General features: G+C 37.3%; 2 protein-coding genes across 2 annotated transcripts in view; one reads left to right on the top strand and one right to left on the bottom strand.

The window, feature by feature from the left end:
• Nucleotides 1-3180: 3180 nt before the first annotated feature.
• LOC115217689 lies at nt 3181-8015 on the top strand. The gene is made up of 3 exons (XM_029787441.1): nt 3181-3768; nt 5430-5456; nt 7962-8015. Exons 1-3 carry the CDS (start codon nt 3181-3183, stop codon nt 8013-8015), a joined length of 669 nt encoding a protein of 222 aa, XP_029643301.1.
• A 7693-nt stretch (nt 8016-15708) lies between these two features.
• The window catches only part of LOC115217394, a 79772-nt gene continuing 76345 nt past the window's right edge, over nt 15709-19135 (bottom strand). The window contains exon 10 of the mRNA XM_029787077.2: nt 15709-16616. Within this exon, the coding sequence (XP_029642937.1) occupies nt 15901-16616 (716 nt within the window). The 3' untranslated portion in view covers nt 15709-15900. The remainder of the gene's footprint in view (nt 16617-19135) is intronic.

Raw genomic sequence — 19135 nt, 5'->3', positions numbered from 1 at the left:
TGTACTTACCAGAAAAAATTGTTTCAGCTATCTAGCAGCCCTGTTTCTAGGTTAGTCTCAAAAACTGTGTGTGTGTGTGTGTGTGTGTGTGTGTGTGTGTGTGTGTGTGTGTAAGAGATAAAATAAATAATATATTCTTTTACTTGTTTCAGTCATTTGACTGTGGCCATGCTGGAGCACCGCGCTTAGTGGATCAAATCGACCCCAGGACTTATATTTTGTATAATTATTTATTCAAATTAAATCTTACTATATATTTAATCTAAATAATAACTAATATTGATTTATATTCCTATAATGCAATTTTAATCTGTTTGAAAGATGGTTTCATAGTTTGAGAACCAAGAGACGCTTTTCTTCCTGCGTTGGAAAGATTTCAGTTCTTCTTTATCACAAACCTCTTTCCATAGTTTGGAGATCTTATCTTGATCGGGGTCTTGGGTCATTTTGCTAATTTCTTGGTTGATCTCTTCATCGGTGGATTTTACTTTATCTTCATTCGTTTGGGTCCTCAATTTTAGAAGACCATACCTCTCCACACACAACCTTCTTAACAATGAAGCCTTCGACACTATCCTTCAAAACATTCCCTGCTAAAAAAGGATCACAGAATGAACTTAATCCTCCAAACACACACCATCATAAAAAGCAAAAGACAACCCAAATCTATGAAAAGTGTCCTAATACAAGCCCGAATACGCTCAACAACAACACAGAAGCCGTCAGTAAAAAATGTGGAAGACCCAACTGTGGGAAATGCATCAATTTAATTGAGGGATCAGAGTTCTCCTTCAAACAGGGACAACGTTTCAGTGAAAAGCAACTTCACATGTGCTTTGGAGAACCTGATATGCACACAAACCTGCTCTGCACAGATCCCAGATCAAAATCCCCCAAAACAGAAAAATGACATTCAGCCAACAAAAAAAATCCAAGTTTCAGAATTTTCCCCTCTACCAATTCAGGGACGATACAACCTGTAGCCAACGAATTAGTAAAGAGACTCTCTTTATTACAAAATACAGACCCCTTTTGAACGCGTCTACAACAAACGACATATCCACGACGTCCTTAGAATAACACAAACGCACACGCAAACATTAAAAATGATACACTCAAGAGATTCCCAATAATTCGTTAAAAAACAGTCCCAATCACTGCTATAATCCATAACGAGTCACTTTTAGGTCACTTGACCATTTAGCACCACCCTACTACTATCATACTACCTACATTCCTTCTCATTTTCCCTTCTCTTTCTTCTTCTGTTGCTGCAAGACCCGGAAGATTACCACCTGATCGTCTCAAGGCCGTCAATCGGGAATTCCAGCACATGCTCGACCTTGGAATCATCCACCCATCCAGCAGCAACTGGTCCTCGTCGATACACTGCGTCCCCCCAAAATCATCGACCGATTGGCGAGTCTGCGGTGATTATCGATCGCTGAACAACTCTACTGTAAGTGATGCATATCTAATCCCCTATTTGCAGGATTTTTCTAGCTCGCTGCATGGAGCTCACATCTTTTCCAAAATCGACCAAATCCCAGTGGAACTTGCGGACATACCCAAAACGGCAGTTACTACAACTTTCGATATGTTTGAATTCCTACGTATGCCTTTCGTTTTACGCAACGTGACATAGACGTTCCAAAGGTTTATCGACATGGTTACTAGAGGTTTGCCTTTCGTCTATGCCTACATAGACAACATACTCATGGCCAGTAGCTCGGACGAAGAACATGACCCACATCTTCACTTGCTATTCGAACGCCTGCGTAAATACGGTGTTATCAACTCCAGCAAGTGTTCGGTCGGAGTTGCTTCCCTTCATTTTCTCGGGCACATCTTCGATAAGGATGGCATTCGTCCTCTTCCCGAGAAAGTCAAGGCCATCGTGGATTTTCCACCACCCACATCTCTCCGCAAATTAAGGGAATATCTTGGTCTAGAATGAAGGTCCATACTCCACCTCACTGAGATAGCACAACCGCTCACGGATTTGCTACGTCAGCGAACCCACAAAAATACGAATATTGCCCTGAATGAAGATCAACTTGCCTCTTTCGCTGCCCTGAAAAAAGTGTTATCCAACGCTACTATGTTGGTTTATCCAAAACCAGACGCCCCACTGTGTATATTCGTTGATGCATCCGATTCCGGAGTTGGGGGTGTACTACAGCAGCTTGTTGACGGCATATGGCAACCGTTGTCCTTTTCTAAGCGGTTAAAACCTGCGGAAACGAAATACAGCACATTCAGTCGGGAATACCTGGCCGTTAAGCATTTCCGACGCATGCTAGAAGGTACCAGTTTTGCCATATATACCGACCACAAACCACTGATATATGCATTTAATACCAAGCTGGATCACCACTCGCCGAGAGAAATTCGCCACCTCGATTTTATATCGCAGTATGCAACGGATATACGCCACATCAAAGGGATGACCAACTTAACAGCCGATGCACTTTCACGCACGCAGATCAATGCTATCCACACCACTGCTACAATTGATCTGGCACGTATAGCAGCTGACCAGGAGAATGACGAAGAATTTCTAAAGCTCGGGGATTCATCATCTCTGAAATTTAAGCATGTTCCGGTACCATTGTCCACGGCCCATATTTGGTGTGATATCTCCACCGGTCACCAACGCCTTATATACCACAGAAACATCGTCGAGAGGGTTTCTCTGCTCTGCATTCTCTGTCACATCCTGGTATTCGCTCCACTCAAAAGCTGATATCGACCCGTTTTGTGTGGACCAGTATCAACAATTATATCAGAGAATGGACCAAGTGCTGTGTCGCGTGCCAAAAAGCGAAAATCTACCGGCACATAAAATCACAAGTCGGTTCTTTTTCGCAACCCGACACACGATTTCAGCACGTTCACATTGACATCGTGTGACCTCTGTCACCTTGGCAGAATTATAGACATTTGCTTGCCTGCGTGGATCGTTTTTTGCGGTGGCCCGAAGCTTGGCCCTTATCTGACAAATCGGCGGAAACGGTCGCCAAAACGCTGATATCACAATGGGTTTCGTGTTTTGGCACACCTGCAACAATCAACACTGACAGAGGACGTCAGTTCGATTCTCACCTCTTCACCGAGTTGACTCATCTCCTCGGGTGTAAACACACCCGCACTACGGCTTACCACCCTGCAGCAAATGGCATGGTCGAATGTTTTCACCGCCAACTCAAGGCATCTTTTAAAGCATCTTCAGACAGTTCTCACTGGCTGGAACATCACCCCCTCATCTTCCTTGGTATTCGATCCACGGTTAAGGAGGAACTTGGATGTACTCCGACTGAACTCGTCTATGGCACAGCACTCACCTTACCTGGGCAGATGATGGAACCTGTTTCATCACAAGACTTTCCAGACCTAGCACAATATGTGCACCGATTACGGACATCCATGTCGCATTTGTCACCTGCAGGCCCCAGACAACAGAACGTCGTTTCACATGTCCCAAAATACATCAACACTTGGACTCAACTTCGGCCACCATATTCCGGGCCCTACAAAGTTATCAAAAGAGAACCCAAGTATTTCATTCTCGATATTGGAGGTAAACGAAATACGGTATCGATTGATCGTTTGAAAAAAGCCTTAATCGAGGAGGACTTACATTCATTTCCCTCCGTTCCTCGAACGGACTTACCAACTCCAGCAAACACCACAGATTCTGCACAACACCGGCACACCAAATCGGGAAGAACAGTTCGATGGCCCGCAAAGTTTGTGCAAGATTTTCGGGTAAGTCCGAACTCTTAACCTACCCATCTTCTTAAATGAAATGCATACATAACTCACATGACTGCATTACCCACATATAAATCCAAAGAAATCAACGAACATTTTATATGCATAAAGAAAAAAAAGGAAAACAAAAACATTGTTCCACGTCAACGAAAAACTTTCTGTATGAACATTTACTGAACATTTCACTAACGAACTTTTTCGATGAACATTTCTTTTATTTTTTTGTATGTACATATGTTTTGCTTTCTTTTTATAATGTTTTGCCTTCTTGTAAAAATATTTTGCTACCTGTATGCTTGCACACATTCTCATGTGTGCTATCATTTGATCTTTTGCGCCACTGAAAGATACCTTGTCTCTATTAGACCTCTAGTGGGTTGAGTAATCAATAGACGTACATCTCTTTCAACGCGTCAACATGTTTCTGCCTGGACACATATATGTATTACCCACCATATAGCACACACCAACAGTAAATCTTTGCTTCATATTTTTATATCCCATGTTTTTGACATAAGTTCATTTGTCTGTTACAGTGTAAATTTTTTCAGCATACACACAAAAAATAACATTTCCAATATCGTTCAATCTCTTTGGCTTTCTCACTAGAAGTGGGGGTAGTGTAAAAATTAATACTTCCTTCTCCAAGCCTTGATTCGAAACCGAATCTAATAATTCTCGGTCGTCCAAACCACCACGATCAACAGACGCGAAAAAAGTTTTCTTTGCTCTGTCAAAAAGTGATCTCCCTTTGACCTATGACCTCAGCCATGTCAGGCGAAGTTCAAATGGACAGGAGCTGACCTATTTAGGTACAAACTCTGCTGCTGTATGTCTGTCCTTCTAGCTGCCACGAGTATTATAAATACGGTGGTCAACAGAGGAACAGACAAGAAGAACGGCCTAGCAAGCAAACGAGAAAGGTCTACGACACGACGGAAGATTTTGGCAGACCGCAGAGACCGAGAGAAATTTCGAAGTTCCACGGTTGACTACTGTCTCAGATGAACTACGCGCGCACACACACACACACACACACACACACACACAAACATATTCATTTCTGACATATCACCTCCACAAATGTACCCTGTTTCTATTTCTAGCAACTCGTAGCAGTTGTCAACATTTTGCATGTAGTGAAGAATTATGTGTACCAACGATAAATTAAGTCCAGTGAATAAAATATTTTTTAACTATCAAACGATTCACTCATTTGTTTACTTCAAAGGCATACACATTCCTTTTGCATCTGTTCACCTGATACACACATTTAACCACTATGTATGTATGTATGTATGTATGTATGTATGTATGTATGTATGTATGTATGTATGTATGTACGTATGTATGTACGTATGTATGTACGTACGTATGTATGTACGTACGTACGTATGTACGTACGTATGTACGTACGTACGTATGTACGTACGTACGTATGTACGTACGTACGTATGTACGTACGTATGTACGTACGTACGTATGTACGTACGTACATACGTACGTACGTACGTACGTACACACACACACACACACACATATACTGCAGTAAAATAGAAAAATGTCGTTAGCATTTTGAGTTTAGAGGAAATTTTTCACTATAATTCAAACATAGATTTGTATAAACATGTTTATATTTGTACTGTCTTTAAAAGATGATTTATATTGTCTATATTGATAATGTGAGTATAATATAATACAGAATACATGGAAAATACATTGGTAAGCTCTTGATGTAATATTTTATTGGAACATTTAACTTTTGTGGTATAAAGATTGTGTGTGTGTATAAAACGTAAAGTTAGTCGCCACATCAAAGTAGGTGTTCAATGTTACTACTATTTTAACTCCAGGCAAATATTCTGCCAGCTGGTTATCAGTGCAACACTGCACCTGTTATATACAATATATATTGCTTGCAGGGGGAGGGGGTGAATCCCCTACCATCTTCTAGCAGATTATAGTATCGTGAGACTAACTCAGTTCCAAGCTATTTGGCTCATCTTCAGTTGCGAGCACCTGGTTGCCATAGCAATAGCTAAAAGTCTGCTCCAGCGACCATTGGTCACAGATTTGCAACAAGCAAAATAGCTAGTTGTAAAATATCAAGCAAAGATCAGAGTTGTAACTTGCTATTTTGCTTGCTGCAAATCAGTGGCCCATGGTCGCTTTGTTTACAATATAGGCGATCTTTTGTTTTGAGATGTCAATGATCAATCAGCTGTTAAGGTACAGCTTTCGGTAAATTCCATTAAAAAAATTTATTTATTTGGTTTTTTTTTGTGACTGGAAATGTACATTTCGTTTGATGTCAGCATAAAGTGAAAGAGAGAGAAAATGACATGTTGATTCGTTAGTTACTGCACGCATTTTTTTCTCTCCTTCTTTCTGTGTTTTTTTTCTCTCTGTGTATCTTTCTGTTGAAGAGCGTAGGCTCGAAACGTTAAAGACTTGTTTTATTTATATTTCCTGAGCGCCATACTAATACAATTGTTTGTTTGTTTCCCACCTGCCTTCCTCTTTTGTCTATTTTCATAAAGCTTCCCGTTATACTGAGACTACCTTGACTCCTACACCAAATTAAATATATATTACTTTACTACCCACAAAGGGCTAAACACAGAGAGGACAAACAAGGACAGACAAACGGATTAAGTCGATTACATCGATCCCAGTGCGTAACTGGTACTTAATTTATCGACCCCGAAAGGATGAAAAGCAAAGTCGACCTCGGCGGAATTTGAACCCAGAACGTAACGGCAGACGAAATACGGCTACGCATTTCGCCCGGCGTGCTAACGATTCTGCCAGCTCGCCTTTCATCTATAGGATCTCTTCTATCACTAACCTCAAAAGTGTGTATATATGTGTGTGTGTGTGTGTGTGAGACAGAGAAAATATGACAGCGTATATTTTTTTTTTATTTATTTTTCCTCGCATCCTTTTTGAATGAATGAGAGAGATAGCGTAACGCTTCTCTTTCACCCAGTCAAACACACTCACTAAAAAGAGATGCAAGAAAAAGTAAATAAAATTTACGCTATCTCTCTCTATCTCTCTCTCACTCGCTCTCTCTCTCTCTCACACACACACACATAGCAACACATACTTTCTCTCTCTTTCCGACAACACACACCTCTGTCTTTCTCTCAGCCAATCACTCACTCAAAAAAAGATGCGAGGAAAAATAAATTTTAAAAATGTACGCTCTGTAGGAGCAGGAGTGGTTGTGTGGTAAGTAGCTTGCTACCAACCACATGGTTCCGGGTTCAGTCCCACTGCGTGGCATCTTGGGCAAGTGTCTTCTGCTATAGCCCCGGGCCGACCAATGCCTTGTTAGTGGATTTGGTAGACGGAAACTGAAAGAAGCCTGTCGTATATATGTATATATATATATATATATATGTGTGTGTGTGTCTTTGTGTGTCCCCCTAGCATTGCTTGACAACCGATGCCGGTGTATTTATGTCCCCATAACTTAGCGGTTCGGCAAAAGAGACCGATAGAATAAGTACTGGGCTTACAAAGAATAAGTCCCGGGGTTGATTTGCTCGACTAAAGGCGGTGCTCCAGCATGGCCACAGTCAAATGACTGAAACGAGTAAAAGAGTAAAGAGTCTGTGTGTGTGTGTGTGAGGGAAAGAGTAACAGCATACGTTTTTAAAATTTATATTTTCCCTGCATCTTTTTTGAGTGAGTGATTGACTGAGAAAAAGAGAGAGAAAGAGAGAGAGAGAGAGAGAGAGAGAGAGAGAGAGACGCGTTACTGGATGCATCATGACACATTTTACACCATGCAGATCAATCTAGGCAATAATGACTTTCTCAAGATGCCAGGTTAAGCTGTGGAGATTTTAGTGATTGCTTCAAATTACTTAAGGAGAGATCTTCTTTGCCACAATATCCCTCCACTTGTTGTCCATGCAAAAGAATTTTTGGAATTCGGTCATTTTTCATTGAAACATGTTCTAACTATCTGCATGCTTTGGATACTGAGAAATCACATTTTTCTAAGATTTTGGTATTGGATATCCTATTTTGTCATTATATGTTGCAAGTGTTGTGCAAACAGCACACGTGGAAGGTTTCAAGTTTCTTTATATGTTTGTAGTATGAAATCCATGCTTCTGCTCATACAAAAGTGTGCTCAAAATACAAGATTCGTATGCACTTACTTTCATTTTCAGACTCACACTGTGTTCACACCACAAATGATGGGCAAGTCTTCCAAAAACACTTGATGCCTTAGCTATTCTAACATTGATTTCCATCGTCGAGAATACTCTTAAAGTTTACACTTCCAAGATATTTGAATGACCTGATCCATTTGAATGGTTTGTTTGCTTATCATCATGTTTGAATCTTGAGTATGTCCTGCTCCAGGCCTTGGCTGGAATAAAACTTCAGTCTTTTTGATACAAACAGTCAGTCCAAATGCACAAGCTGCCATAGTAAATTTGTCAACTGTTTCCTGAATTCCTTTAAATGTGTGAGAAATCAAAGCACAGTCAGCAGAAAACAGAAAGCCATGCAGGATCTCTTTCTTGGTCTTTTCTTTGATCTGAAACTTTGTCCTTTCATGTTAAACAGACCTCCTTCTGTGCAAAACTGGAATTTTATACCATCATAGTAATCCCTGATAGCATGTTGGATCATCATTGAAAAGAATATGGAAAAAAGTGCAGAGGCTAAAACACATCCCTGTTGCTTTCAGTGGCAACAGAAAATGCCCCTCAATATTGACTACTAGATACCATTGTTGCCATCATTCCTTTATGCAGGGATACGATTACCTTTATCATTTTATCAAGAAGTCCAGCTTTTGATCAAATTTTCCAGAGTGCCTCACAATTCAGTACATCAAAGGCCTTGGCCAAGTCAACAAAGACCATCATCATCATCATCATCATCATCGTTTAACGTCTGCTTTCCATGGACGATTTGACTGAGGTCTGGCAAACCAGATGGTTGCACCAGACTCCAATCTGATCTAGCAGAGTTTCTACAGCTGGATGCCCTTCCTAATGCCAACCACTCTGAGAGTGTAGTAGGTGCTTTTACATGCCACCGACACGAGGGCCAGTCAGGCAGTACTGGCAAAGTATTTTGTTCATATGCTTTCTCTTGAACTTGTTAGAGGGCAAATATCATGTCAACTGCGCATCTCCCAGCCTGAAATCCACATTGGGATTCAGGATAAATGTTGTTTATTACATGTTTATTGATGCGCTTAAGTATCACCCTCACAAGAATTTTTCCTGCTATACACAACAAGCTTATTCCCCTGTGATTATCACATACACTCTTCCTCCCCTTGTTTTTGTTTTAAGTGCATTATAGATGCATCTTTGAACTGCTGGGGAACAGCTCCAGTTTCCCAAATCAAACATCAATTTGTGCAGCTTACTCACAAGTTGTCTGCCATCATGTTTGTGCACCTCTATGCAAATACCATCTTGTTCAGAAGTTTTACCTTTTGGGGTTGATAAATTAAGTACCAGTTGTGTATTGGGGGTTGATCTAATCAACTGGCCTCCTCCCCCAAAATTTCAGGTCTTGTGCCTAGCGTAGAAAAGATTCCATAGCTTATCTCTTCTAGGTAGCCATACTATACTTTCCATATTTGAGACGTTTTTATGTGCTTTCACATAGGTTGGCTAAGGCTAAAGTCACACCTTCAATGGCTAAATCAGAATGTAAAACTTGATAATGCCAATGATGTAAATCTGCTAATTCGGCTTCATTTAGAGATTTTTCAACTCTGGAATCAAGATCTTGATTATCCTTGCTGCCTAAAAATGGATCACAGTGCCTGACAGCCTGTTCATCTATGAGAAGAAAACTAAAATTGTCACTTGTGTATCACTTTTCTCTGGACCAGTTAACAATAATATGACAACATGAGTCAGCAAGACATTTTATGAGGAGTGCAAGTAGTTACTGGGTAAGGTGATTAGAACAGTATCATTAAAACAAAAGAAAAATGAACAGAAAATGAAATGTAATATGAAGAATGGGAACTGACAAGTAAAACCCATTCATATTGTTCAAATTCATAACATATCAGTGTGTAGACATAGATGCATAATGGAACTGATGTCATATATTTGACAAGAACTTCAGTCTGCCTGCTATTTATGCACCAGCCTCTATGATTATTTTATTTACAGAGAAAGACTTGCAGATTGATAGCTTTTCTCATTTTTTTCTAACCCCTGACCATAGCCTGGTAACAATTTGCATAAACCAACTGGTGGTGACTTAAATATAAATAGTCCATGCAAGTGTGGCTCACTACAAACTATAGCAAACTGTGTCAGCTTATATGCAATGAACCAGTTCTAGTTGCTGTATTTTACAGAAGCAGAGGACCAGCTTCAGGCAAAGTAAAGAATGGTAAGATTCTGTAAGTTTGCAAATGAGAGGCATCAAATGACTAATGTTTATGATGTGGTATCAAAAAGTTCCAGGGCTAGTTCTGTAATGCACCAACAGATGGCAGCACACAGTTGTATGCACAGTAAGAGCTAGCAGTGACCTTCATAAGGCAATGTGGCAGGTAACATTGCTGTAGCCTGCAATTTTTTGTCATGGATAAGGAAATTGAAAGAGCCAACATGAAATTTTGTGTTAAACTTCAAAAGTCTGCTACAGAGACATTGAGCATGCTTTGGCAAGATTACAGCAACGAGGCAATGGGTCATACGCAATGACAGAGCCACAGCTCAATCAAGAGCATGCTCATAGTTTTTTTTCAACATCCACAGTATTGTGCATCAAGAATTCATCCCCCAGGGTGAGACCATCAATCAAGAGTTCTACTGCAATGTTTTGAAGTATTTGAGGGAAGTCATTCAGTGAAAGTGACTGGATCTGTGGAGCGTAAAGTATTGGATTCTTCATGGCAACAATGCACTGTCACCAAGCTCTCCTCGTTTGTGAGTTTCTCATCAAAAAACAAGGTATCACTTCCACATCCTCTTTCACCAGATTTAGGACCTGTGGACTTCCATCTCTTCCCCAAGATAAAAATTCAGCTCTAAGGTTGCTGTTTTAACACCATTGTCAGGATCCAGAGCAAATCACAGAAGGTCCTCAACTGACTTATGAAGAACAACTTCTAGGCTGGATTCCAAAAGTGACAGGAACTCTGAGACCAGTGTATTGCTATACAAGGTGATTATTTCGAAGGAGATGATGTTAAAACTTAGATAAATAAGTCATTTGTTTATTAAGCATAACTAGTCTGGGAACATTTTGATACCACTTTGTACATTATTTGGAATAAGAACAATTTATAACAGAAGGTGTCATAAAAAACAAACATAACAGAGACAGAAAAGACAATTCTATGTTTCTGTTAACATAATACAATTGTATAGTAAATAAACAAAAACACTGACCAATTTAACTTGAAAAACATTTTAATAAAATAAACATTTACAAACACACACATGTATTGACATATGCTTATAAACAGGAAATATGCTTTTAAAAAGTAAAAGCTTTTGTACATCAAATATTTTTTATATCTGTGAATGATTTGTAAAGACATTTCACATTTCCTGCTTGAGCCAGAACATGTATGAAAATTCCTTCCCCCATTGTCATGGTAACAAATATTTAACCCTTTGCCATTTAGATTACTCTCTTAAATGTAATGCTTATTTATTCATTGTTTTGAATTAATCATGCATTATCATGTAGCTTTGGAATTTTGATGATGTGATTGTTTATTTTTAAAATGATTTTGTAGGGCAGGCGTGAGAAGCTGGATCTGACCAGTTTTATTAAAGTGTCGAACAAAGCATGATCAACAAAACACTTCAAAATAGAGAACCATAATTGTACAAAAGTATAAAATGGAATGAATTGGCACAATAAATTGCTATAAGAATTATTGTACAAAAATACTAAAAATAAAAAGAAATTATAATTGGTAAAATATTGTAACGTCTCTTTACTCTCTTACTTGTTTCAGTAATTTGACTGTGGCCATGCTGGAGCACCACCTTTTTAGTCGAGCAAATCGACCCCAGGACTTATTCTATCGGTCTCTTTTGCCGAACCGCTAAGTTACAGGGATGTAAACACACCTGCATCGGTTGTCAAGTGATGTTGGGGGGACAAACACAGACACACAAACATATACACATACATATATATATATATATATATATATATATATATATATATATGACGGGCTTCTTTCAGTTTCCGTCTACCAAATCCACTCACAAGGCTTTGGTCGGCCCGAGGCTATAGTAGAACACACTTGCCCAAGGTGCCACGCAGTGGGACTGAACTCGGAACCATGTGGTTCGTAAGCAAGCTACTTACCACACAGCCACTCCTATGCCTATGGAATCTTATAATAATAATTCCGTTACCCAGCCTGTCCATAAAATTTCCATGTGACTAGTTGAAGAAGGAAGGGAAAGGAGATGGAGAGGTTGTGGTGTGTGTAAAGTGTAATATTTTTGTAACTAATTTTCTTTTATCTGTTACTTAGCCCATCTGTAATGCTTTCATATGATTAGTTGAGGGACAAGGTGAAGAGTGAAAGAAAAAGGAGAGTGAAAAAGAGGGTAGGGAAAGAAGGAGAGTGCTGTGTATTAAGTCTATGAAATTGTGCATAAAGTATATAAAATGTATATATAAAGTGCATTAAGTAACCATCATATTCCAATTTTCTTCACTTTTCAGTGATTAGCAGATGAGCAACTATCATTTGATACAAACACAACACAGGCTACACTTTCAGGTTTTTTGGATAAAGTTTTCAGAAATAACCCAAAAAGTTCACCATTAATTCCATAAAATATTCATGGGTCCTGCTAGTATAAGTAATTAAAAATTGTCAAATTGTATTTAACATCAGTTTATATAAAAGTTATTTAGTTAGTTGAAATTCATTAACCCTTTAAGCATTTAAACCAGCCATATCTGGTTTGACCTGTTTTGTGTTCAAACCTACTGATCAGCCTATAGTGTCATTCTAAAAATAAATAATCACATCATCAAAATCTCAAAGCTATGAGATAATAAAAGATTAATTCAAAGCAATGTGAATAAATAACTATTAAATTTGACAGAGTAATCTGAAAGCTAAAGAATTAAATTGAGATTCTAGACTAGAAAAAAAAGAAGAGTTAGAAAGAAACTGAAATGTAAGTCATATTTCTCAAATGGCAATTTCAGTTCCAGTCTAATTTGAAAACAGATAACAATGGTTAAAGTATAAAAATATAAACCTCTTAAATATTACAGGCTTAAGTGTTTTTTTGGAATGGTTTGCAAGTAAAATATATATATGATGAAAAGTGAGTAATTAACAAATGTGTAATGAAAAAATTTTAATTATCCATGAATCTGAAAATATAAAATCTAACCAATTCATAAAAATAAATGTTCAATGAATAACAATGAAATCCATCTCCATAGGATGACAGTCAACATAAATGTAGCTTTGTTATGCATAATTTTTTCCAAACAAGTTTAAACTGATTCATAACCAAATGTAACATCTCTACATATCAATGGAGAGTATTGTTTTTATATAAAGAAAAATGTGAACCCAACTAGTTTTCGTAATTAATACCACATATCCATTTTGTTTTCAACATGGAATATTAAAAAAGAAACATTTCATTTAATAATTTTAAAACCTGTATGATGATAACAAATTTTATAAAGATATATATATATATATATATATATATATATATATATAAGAGCACCATCTGAGTGTGATCGTTGCCAGAGCGGCTATCTGGCCTCCGTGCCGGTGGCACGTAAAAGACACCATTCGAGCATGATCGTTACCAGCATCACCTTCCTGGCACCTGTGCCGGTGGCATGTGTAAAAGATTCGAGCGAGGTCGTTGCCAGTGCCGCCTGACTGGCCCCGTGCCGGTGGCACGTAAAAGCACCCACTACACTCTCGGAGTGGTTGGCATTAGGAAGGGCATCCAGCTATAGAAACTCTACCAGTCAAGATTGAAGCCTGGTGCAGCCATCTGGTTCACCAGCCCGCAGTCATACGTCCAACCCATGCTAGCATGGAAAGTGGACGTTAAACGATGATGATGATATATATATTTATTTTATATGAGTCAATATCTTAATATATACAAAAATCACATAAATATTTATACAAAAATCACATAATATTTATAGCACCAACCAATATAGGAATTCATCTTCTTACAGACTCAGATATGCTTATGTCCATGATCTCTAGTAAAGAGTCAAAATTAAAGAATTTAGCAGCTTCACCATGTGCCTGTTGATTGTAGCATATAATTCTTTTATTGTTGTTTCATCACCTCAAACTGTTTAATAATAATTTCTACTGTAGGCACAAAGCCTGAAATTTTAGGGGATGGGGCTAGTTGATTACATCAACCCAATGCATAACTGATACTTATTTCATCAACCCCAAAAGGATGAAAAGCAAAGATGATCTCGGTGGAATTTGAACTCAGAACATAAAGATGAATGAAATGCCACTAAGTATTTTGCCAAGTGTGCTAACAATTCTGCCAATTCACTACCTTAATAATAATTTCTAATTTTGGCAAAAGGCCAGCAATTTAGAGGGAGAGAGTAAGTCAATTAGATTGGCCCCAGTGTTCAACTGGTACTTATTTTATTGACCCCCTCAAAAGGATGCAAGGCAAAGTCAACCTGGAGGGAAATTTGAACTCAGAATGTAAGACAAATGATGTGCTAATGATTCTGCCTGCTCACCACCTTGATATGTTGTAAAATTGCAATGACAAATGATCAAGAAAGCACTTTGAAATATGGAAACAATAGCAGTAATGAGACTTACTTTCACTTTAAAATTCTATCAAAATATGGAATGTTTAATGGATTAAAAAAAAAAAAAACACCACAAACTTCTGGAATATGCTCTAAACATTAATAGACCTTTACATTTTAGTGAGATGAAAAATAGACAGTTTTAATTTTCCTGCAATATTTCAATGTGTTGAATTCAAACTAATTCACAAAGTTCTTTTACAAGGATTTTATGTCTTAACCATTACAGAACTTACAAGAAGTTCTGAAACTGTGTGATAAACGAACATTGCCAGTGCCGCCTGACTGGCCCCGTGCCGGTGGCACGTAAAAGCACCCACTACACTCTCGGAGTGGTTGGCGTTAGGAAGGGCATCTAGCTGTAGAAACTCTACCAGATCGAGATTGGAGCCTGGTGCAGCCATCTGGTTCAGCTTTATTATAGCTAAGTCTTCAGTTTTTGATATTGATAAATATATATAAAGCCATTTCATTCTAGCATGGGTGATTAGCCAAAACCAATAATAAACTGCTATATTATTTTATCAACTCGGGAGGATTTGAACTGAGAATGTAAAAAGAAGAAATATTTGCAAAGCAGTTATTTTTTATGCTCTAATAATTCTGCCAGATACTGCATAATTAAATATAGTTAACAAGTGTTTCATTACACTGAGCTGATGAATTCAAAGTTTCCTCTAACCCTGGAGGAGCCAACAGAAAACTGCATTATTGCAAGAAAATGTTGGAGATACTTCCTATTCAAGGCTCTTATAACTTCGAATTCCTCAGCTCAGTCTAATGAAACACTTGTTAACTATATTTAATTATGCAGTATCTGGCAGAATTATTAGAGCATCAAAAATAACTGCTTTGCAAATATTTCTTCTTCTTACATTCTCAGTTCAAATACCCACTGAGTTAATAAAATAATATAACAGTTTATTATTGGTTTTGGCTAATCATCCATGCTAGAATGAAATGGCTTTATATATATTTATCAATATCAAAAACTGAAGACTTAGCTATAATAAAGCTGAAGTTTGGAAACTTTGCTCATAAAAATATAATCATTTCTCTCTCTAACATGTCAATGAAATGGGCAAAAGTATATAAGTTGTTTTGTTCTTTTAATGTTAAATGTGGATTTTGCTGTTTCTGTTTCTATGAGAGAAGGAAGAATGCAGAACATCAGGTAAGAGATGTTTACATTGAGGCAGAGTGTAAAAGAAAAACAGGAAGGATCCAGGATGAGATTTAAAAATGTAAAAATGAAACAGAATCTTTGTTTAAAACAAATGAATCCAGCCTGTGAATCTTTTAAGCTACTGAGTCATTGTTTACATTTATCTGTTCAAATATTTCACTTAAAGGGCCGGAGTAAATACTATGTTCATCTTCATCTAATCTTTCACTGTAATCAGGCATTTCATTTAAAGACTCCATTTTCTTGGGGCAAATATATTTGTCTTCAAACCAATTGGAATTATCTTTTTCAAAGTTGCCAGCAACCTTAATCGTGTTTGTCAAAGTGTTAAATTTATGATTGAGTTTGTTACTTTTGACAAGAACAGCAAGCTCTTGGTCCATTCCTGTTCCATGGATTTCTTGAATAAGCAAGTTCAACTCTTTTATAAGAGTGTAACACTTGATTGAAGATAATTCACTGCTGTTACTGGGGTTTTGTACCCAAGGAAACTTACAAATGATAAGTTTTTTGCTTGCTTTAAGTTCCGTGAGAAGGGAAGGTGTCAAAAGTGCTGAATTATCCTCTTTAAAAAAATTTATGTAATCTTGGTTGCTTCTCCACGCCTGAATTCTTTTGTGAAGAGCTTCAGAGTAAACAAGAATTATAAAATCAGACTTTTGAATTTCCAAACTCAGTCTTAATGGATCACCACCTTTCACTAGCCGAGCAGCAACTTCTAGTTTACATTGACTCTTATTCATGAAAGATATAAACTGATCGATGGCTTCACAAAGGTGAGAATGGTCCTCTGTATAAAATATCAGCCCTCTTTTCTCTCGGAGCGTTCCTGAAAATATAAATTTACACAATCAATAATAAAATATCAACCACAGCCTTGAGTGGATTTGGTTGACAGAAACTGAAAGAAGCCCGTCATATATATATATATATATATATATATATTTGTGTGTATGCTTGTCACCCCACCATCATTTGATAACTGATGTTGGTGTGTTTACGTCCCCGTAACTTAGCAGTTCAGCAAAAGAGACCAATAGAATAAGTACTAAACTTACAAAGAATAATTCCTGGAGTCAATTTGTTCGACTAAAGGCAGTGCTCCAGTATGGCTGCAGTCAAATGACTGGAACAAGTAAAAGACTAAAAGAATACTATATTAGAATTAAAGGATTGAATTTCTTTAACTAAATACAAGATCAATAGAATTAATCACACAATTTACATGGCCCCAAAAAAATAAAATTCCAAAACCAGCCACAATTAAACTTCAGCTCACAAAAGTGGGATTTCAAAATAGACATAATCATCCACAGAGGAAGGGAAGCTGCTATGTGGTCACTTGACATGCAAGAACTTTTAAATGTGACCTTAAAAAATGAGGCTGGCTAATCTTAATCTGATATCAGTTGTTGAAACAAAAGGTTATTGAATTTCTAGAGAAATAGATCATTCCTAATAATAATAACTCTAAGCCATGTTCAAAGATACTTCACTTTACTAACTTAGTCACCTACTTCTTAAATTGATCTTTTTATGTGTTTCAGTTATTGGGCTGTGGCCATGCTGGGGCAGTGCCTTGAAGGGTTTTAGTCAAACAAATTAATCCCAGTAGTTATTTTTGAAGTCTAGTACTCATTCTATTGGTCTCTTTTACCAAACTGCTAAATTGCAGGGATGCAGACAAACCAACACCAGTTGTCAGGTGGTGGAGGGGAACAAACACAAAGACACACACATGAATTATTTATACACTTGTACACACACACACACCAATATATTTCTTATTATAAAAGGCAGATTTTATCTGCCTCCCAAACCGTTTGTTTATTATACAAATCTACAATATAGAATTTCTTCAATTAGAATTTACCTATCATTTTTACGAGTAGAATACATCGGGTCGTGGCAGGTACAGTTTTTCCTATTTCACCCCCAATTAAGCAAAAATTAGAGAAAACTAACTATTTAACAATTTTTCTCTTTCAGTTCAAGTGATTCACTAATACCATTACCACTACACTTTCTCCTCCTTTCTCTTTGCAAGTGTGCAACGATTAAAGTGAAAGTATTTATATAAAAGGGATGAACTGCTTCACTCATGCTATCACCATAATTTCTCCTACTTTCTCTTTGCAAGTGTACCTTAAACCACTACTCAAAAAAAACAACACAGCAAACAGAAACAAATAAATACATAACGATTTACTCCTCACACAATTTCTTCAATTACAGTTTACCTATGATTTTTCAAAGTACTTCCATTCGGTCATGGCATACAAAATTTCTTTCAATTTGACCCTCAATTAAGAAAAAATTCGAGAAAACTCAATATTTTAACATTTCACTCTTTCACTTCAAAGCCTTTACTCTGCCTATTACTCCCACTTCCTCTTTACACACATAGACACGCAAATATATAAATAAAATTGTAAGCTAACGTGTGTGTGTGTGTGTGTGTGTGTGCGTGTGTGTGAGTGTGTGTGTGTGTGTGTGTGTGTGTGCATGTGTGTGTGTGTGTGACTGTGTGTGTGTGTGTGTGACAGGGATGACCCATTCAGACTGGTCATCCTTTTTGCTAGAAGAAGATCACCTATGCTACACCACTGGTTTTCAGTTCATATTAATCAAATTAATATTCACAAGAAGGACTATTCATTATAATACATCAGTTCCACACATTTACCCTGGTTCCATTTCGGACAACTGCACAAACATTTGCCATTTGACACATGTATGTAAACAAATTCCTTTCGTAAAAATTTCAATTCATTTTCTTTTTCAATTCATACAAAGTTATTTAGGACGAATATAAGATCTAAAGTATATCCAAGTAGCAGAAAGATCGCCCAGAAGTGTGTATAGATATTTAAATGTATTTATATATTCATCTATACACACATGTATGTATAATGTGTGTGTATATATTTCCATAGAGGTAACCATTCACTCCGCACAAGTTTTTTAGAACAAAAATAACATCTAAAGTTATCTCTAAGAAGCAGAAAGATCGCCCAAAAGTGTATATAGATATTTAAATGTATTTATATATTCATCTATGCACACATGTATGTATAACGTGTGTGTATATATTCCATAGAGGTAACCATTCACTCCGCACAAGTTTTTTAGAACAAAAATAACATCTAAAGTTATCTCTAAGAAGCAGAAAGATCGCCCAAAAGTGTATATAGATATTTAAATGTATTTATATATTCATCTATGCACACATGTATGTATAACGTGTGTGTATATATTTCCATAGAGGTAACCATTCACTCCATACAAAGTTTTTTAGGACGAAAATCTTTATATATAAAAGAAAGGTTGTGTGTCTGTCTACTCCGA

The sequence above is a fragment of the Octopus sinensis genome, linkage group LG11, assembly GCF_006345805.1.
Source record: "Octopus sinensis linkage group LG11, ASM634580v1, whole genome shotgun sequence".
NCBI lineage: Eukaryota > Metazoa > Mollusca > Cephalopoda > Octopoda > Octopodidae > Octopus > Octopus sinensis.
Note: the sequence above shows the minus strand (reverse complement) of the source record. Positions and strands in the feature narration are given on the sequence as shown.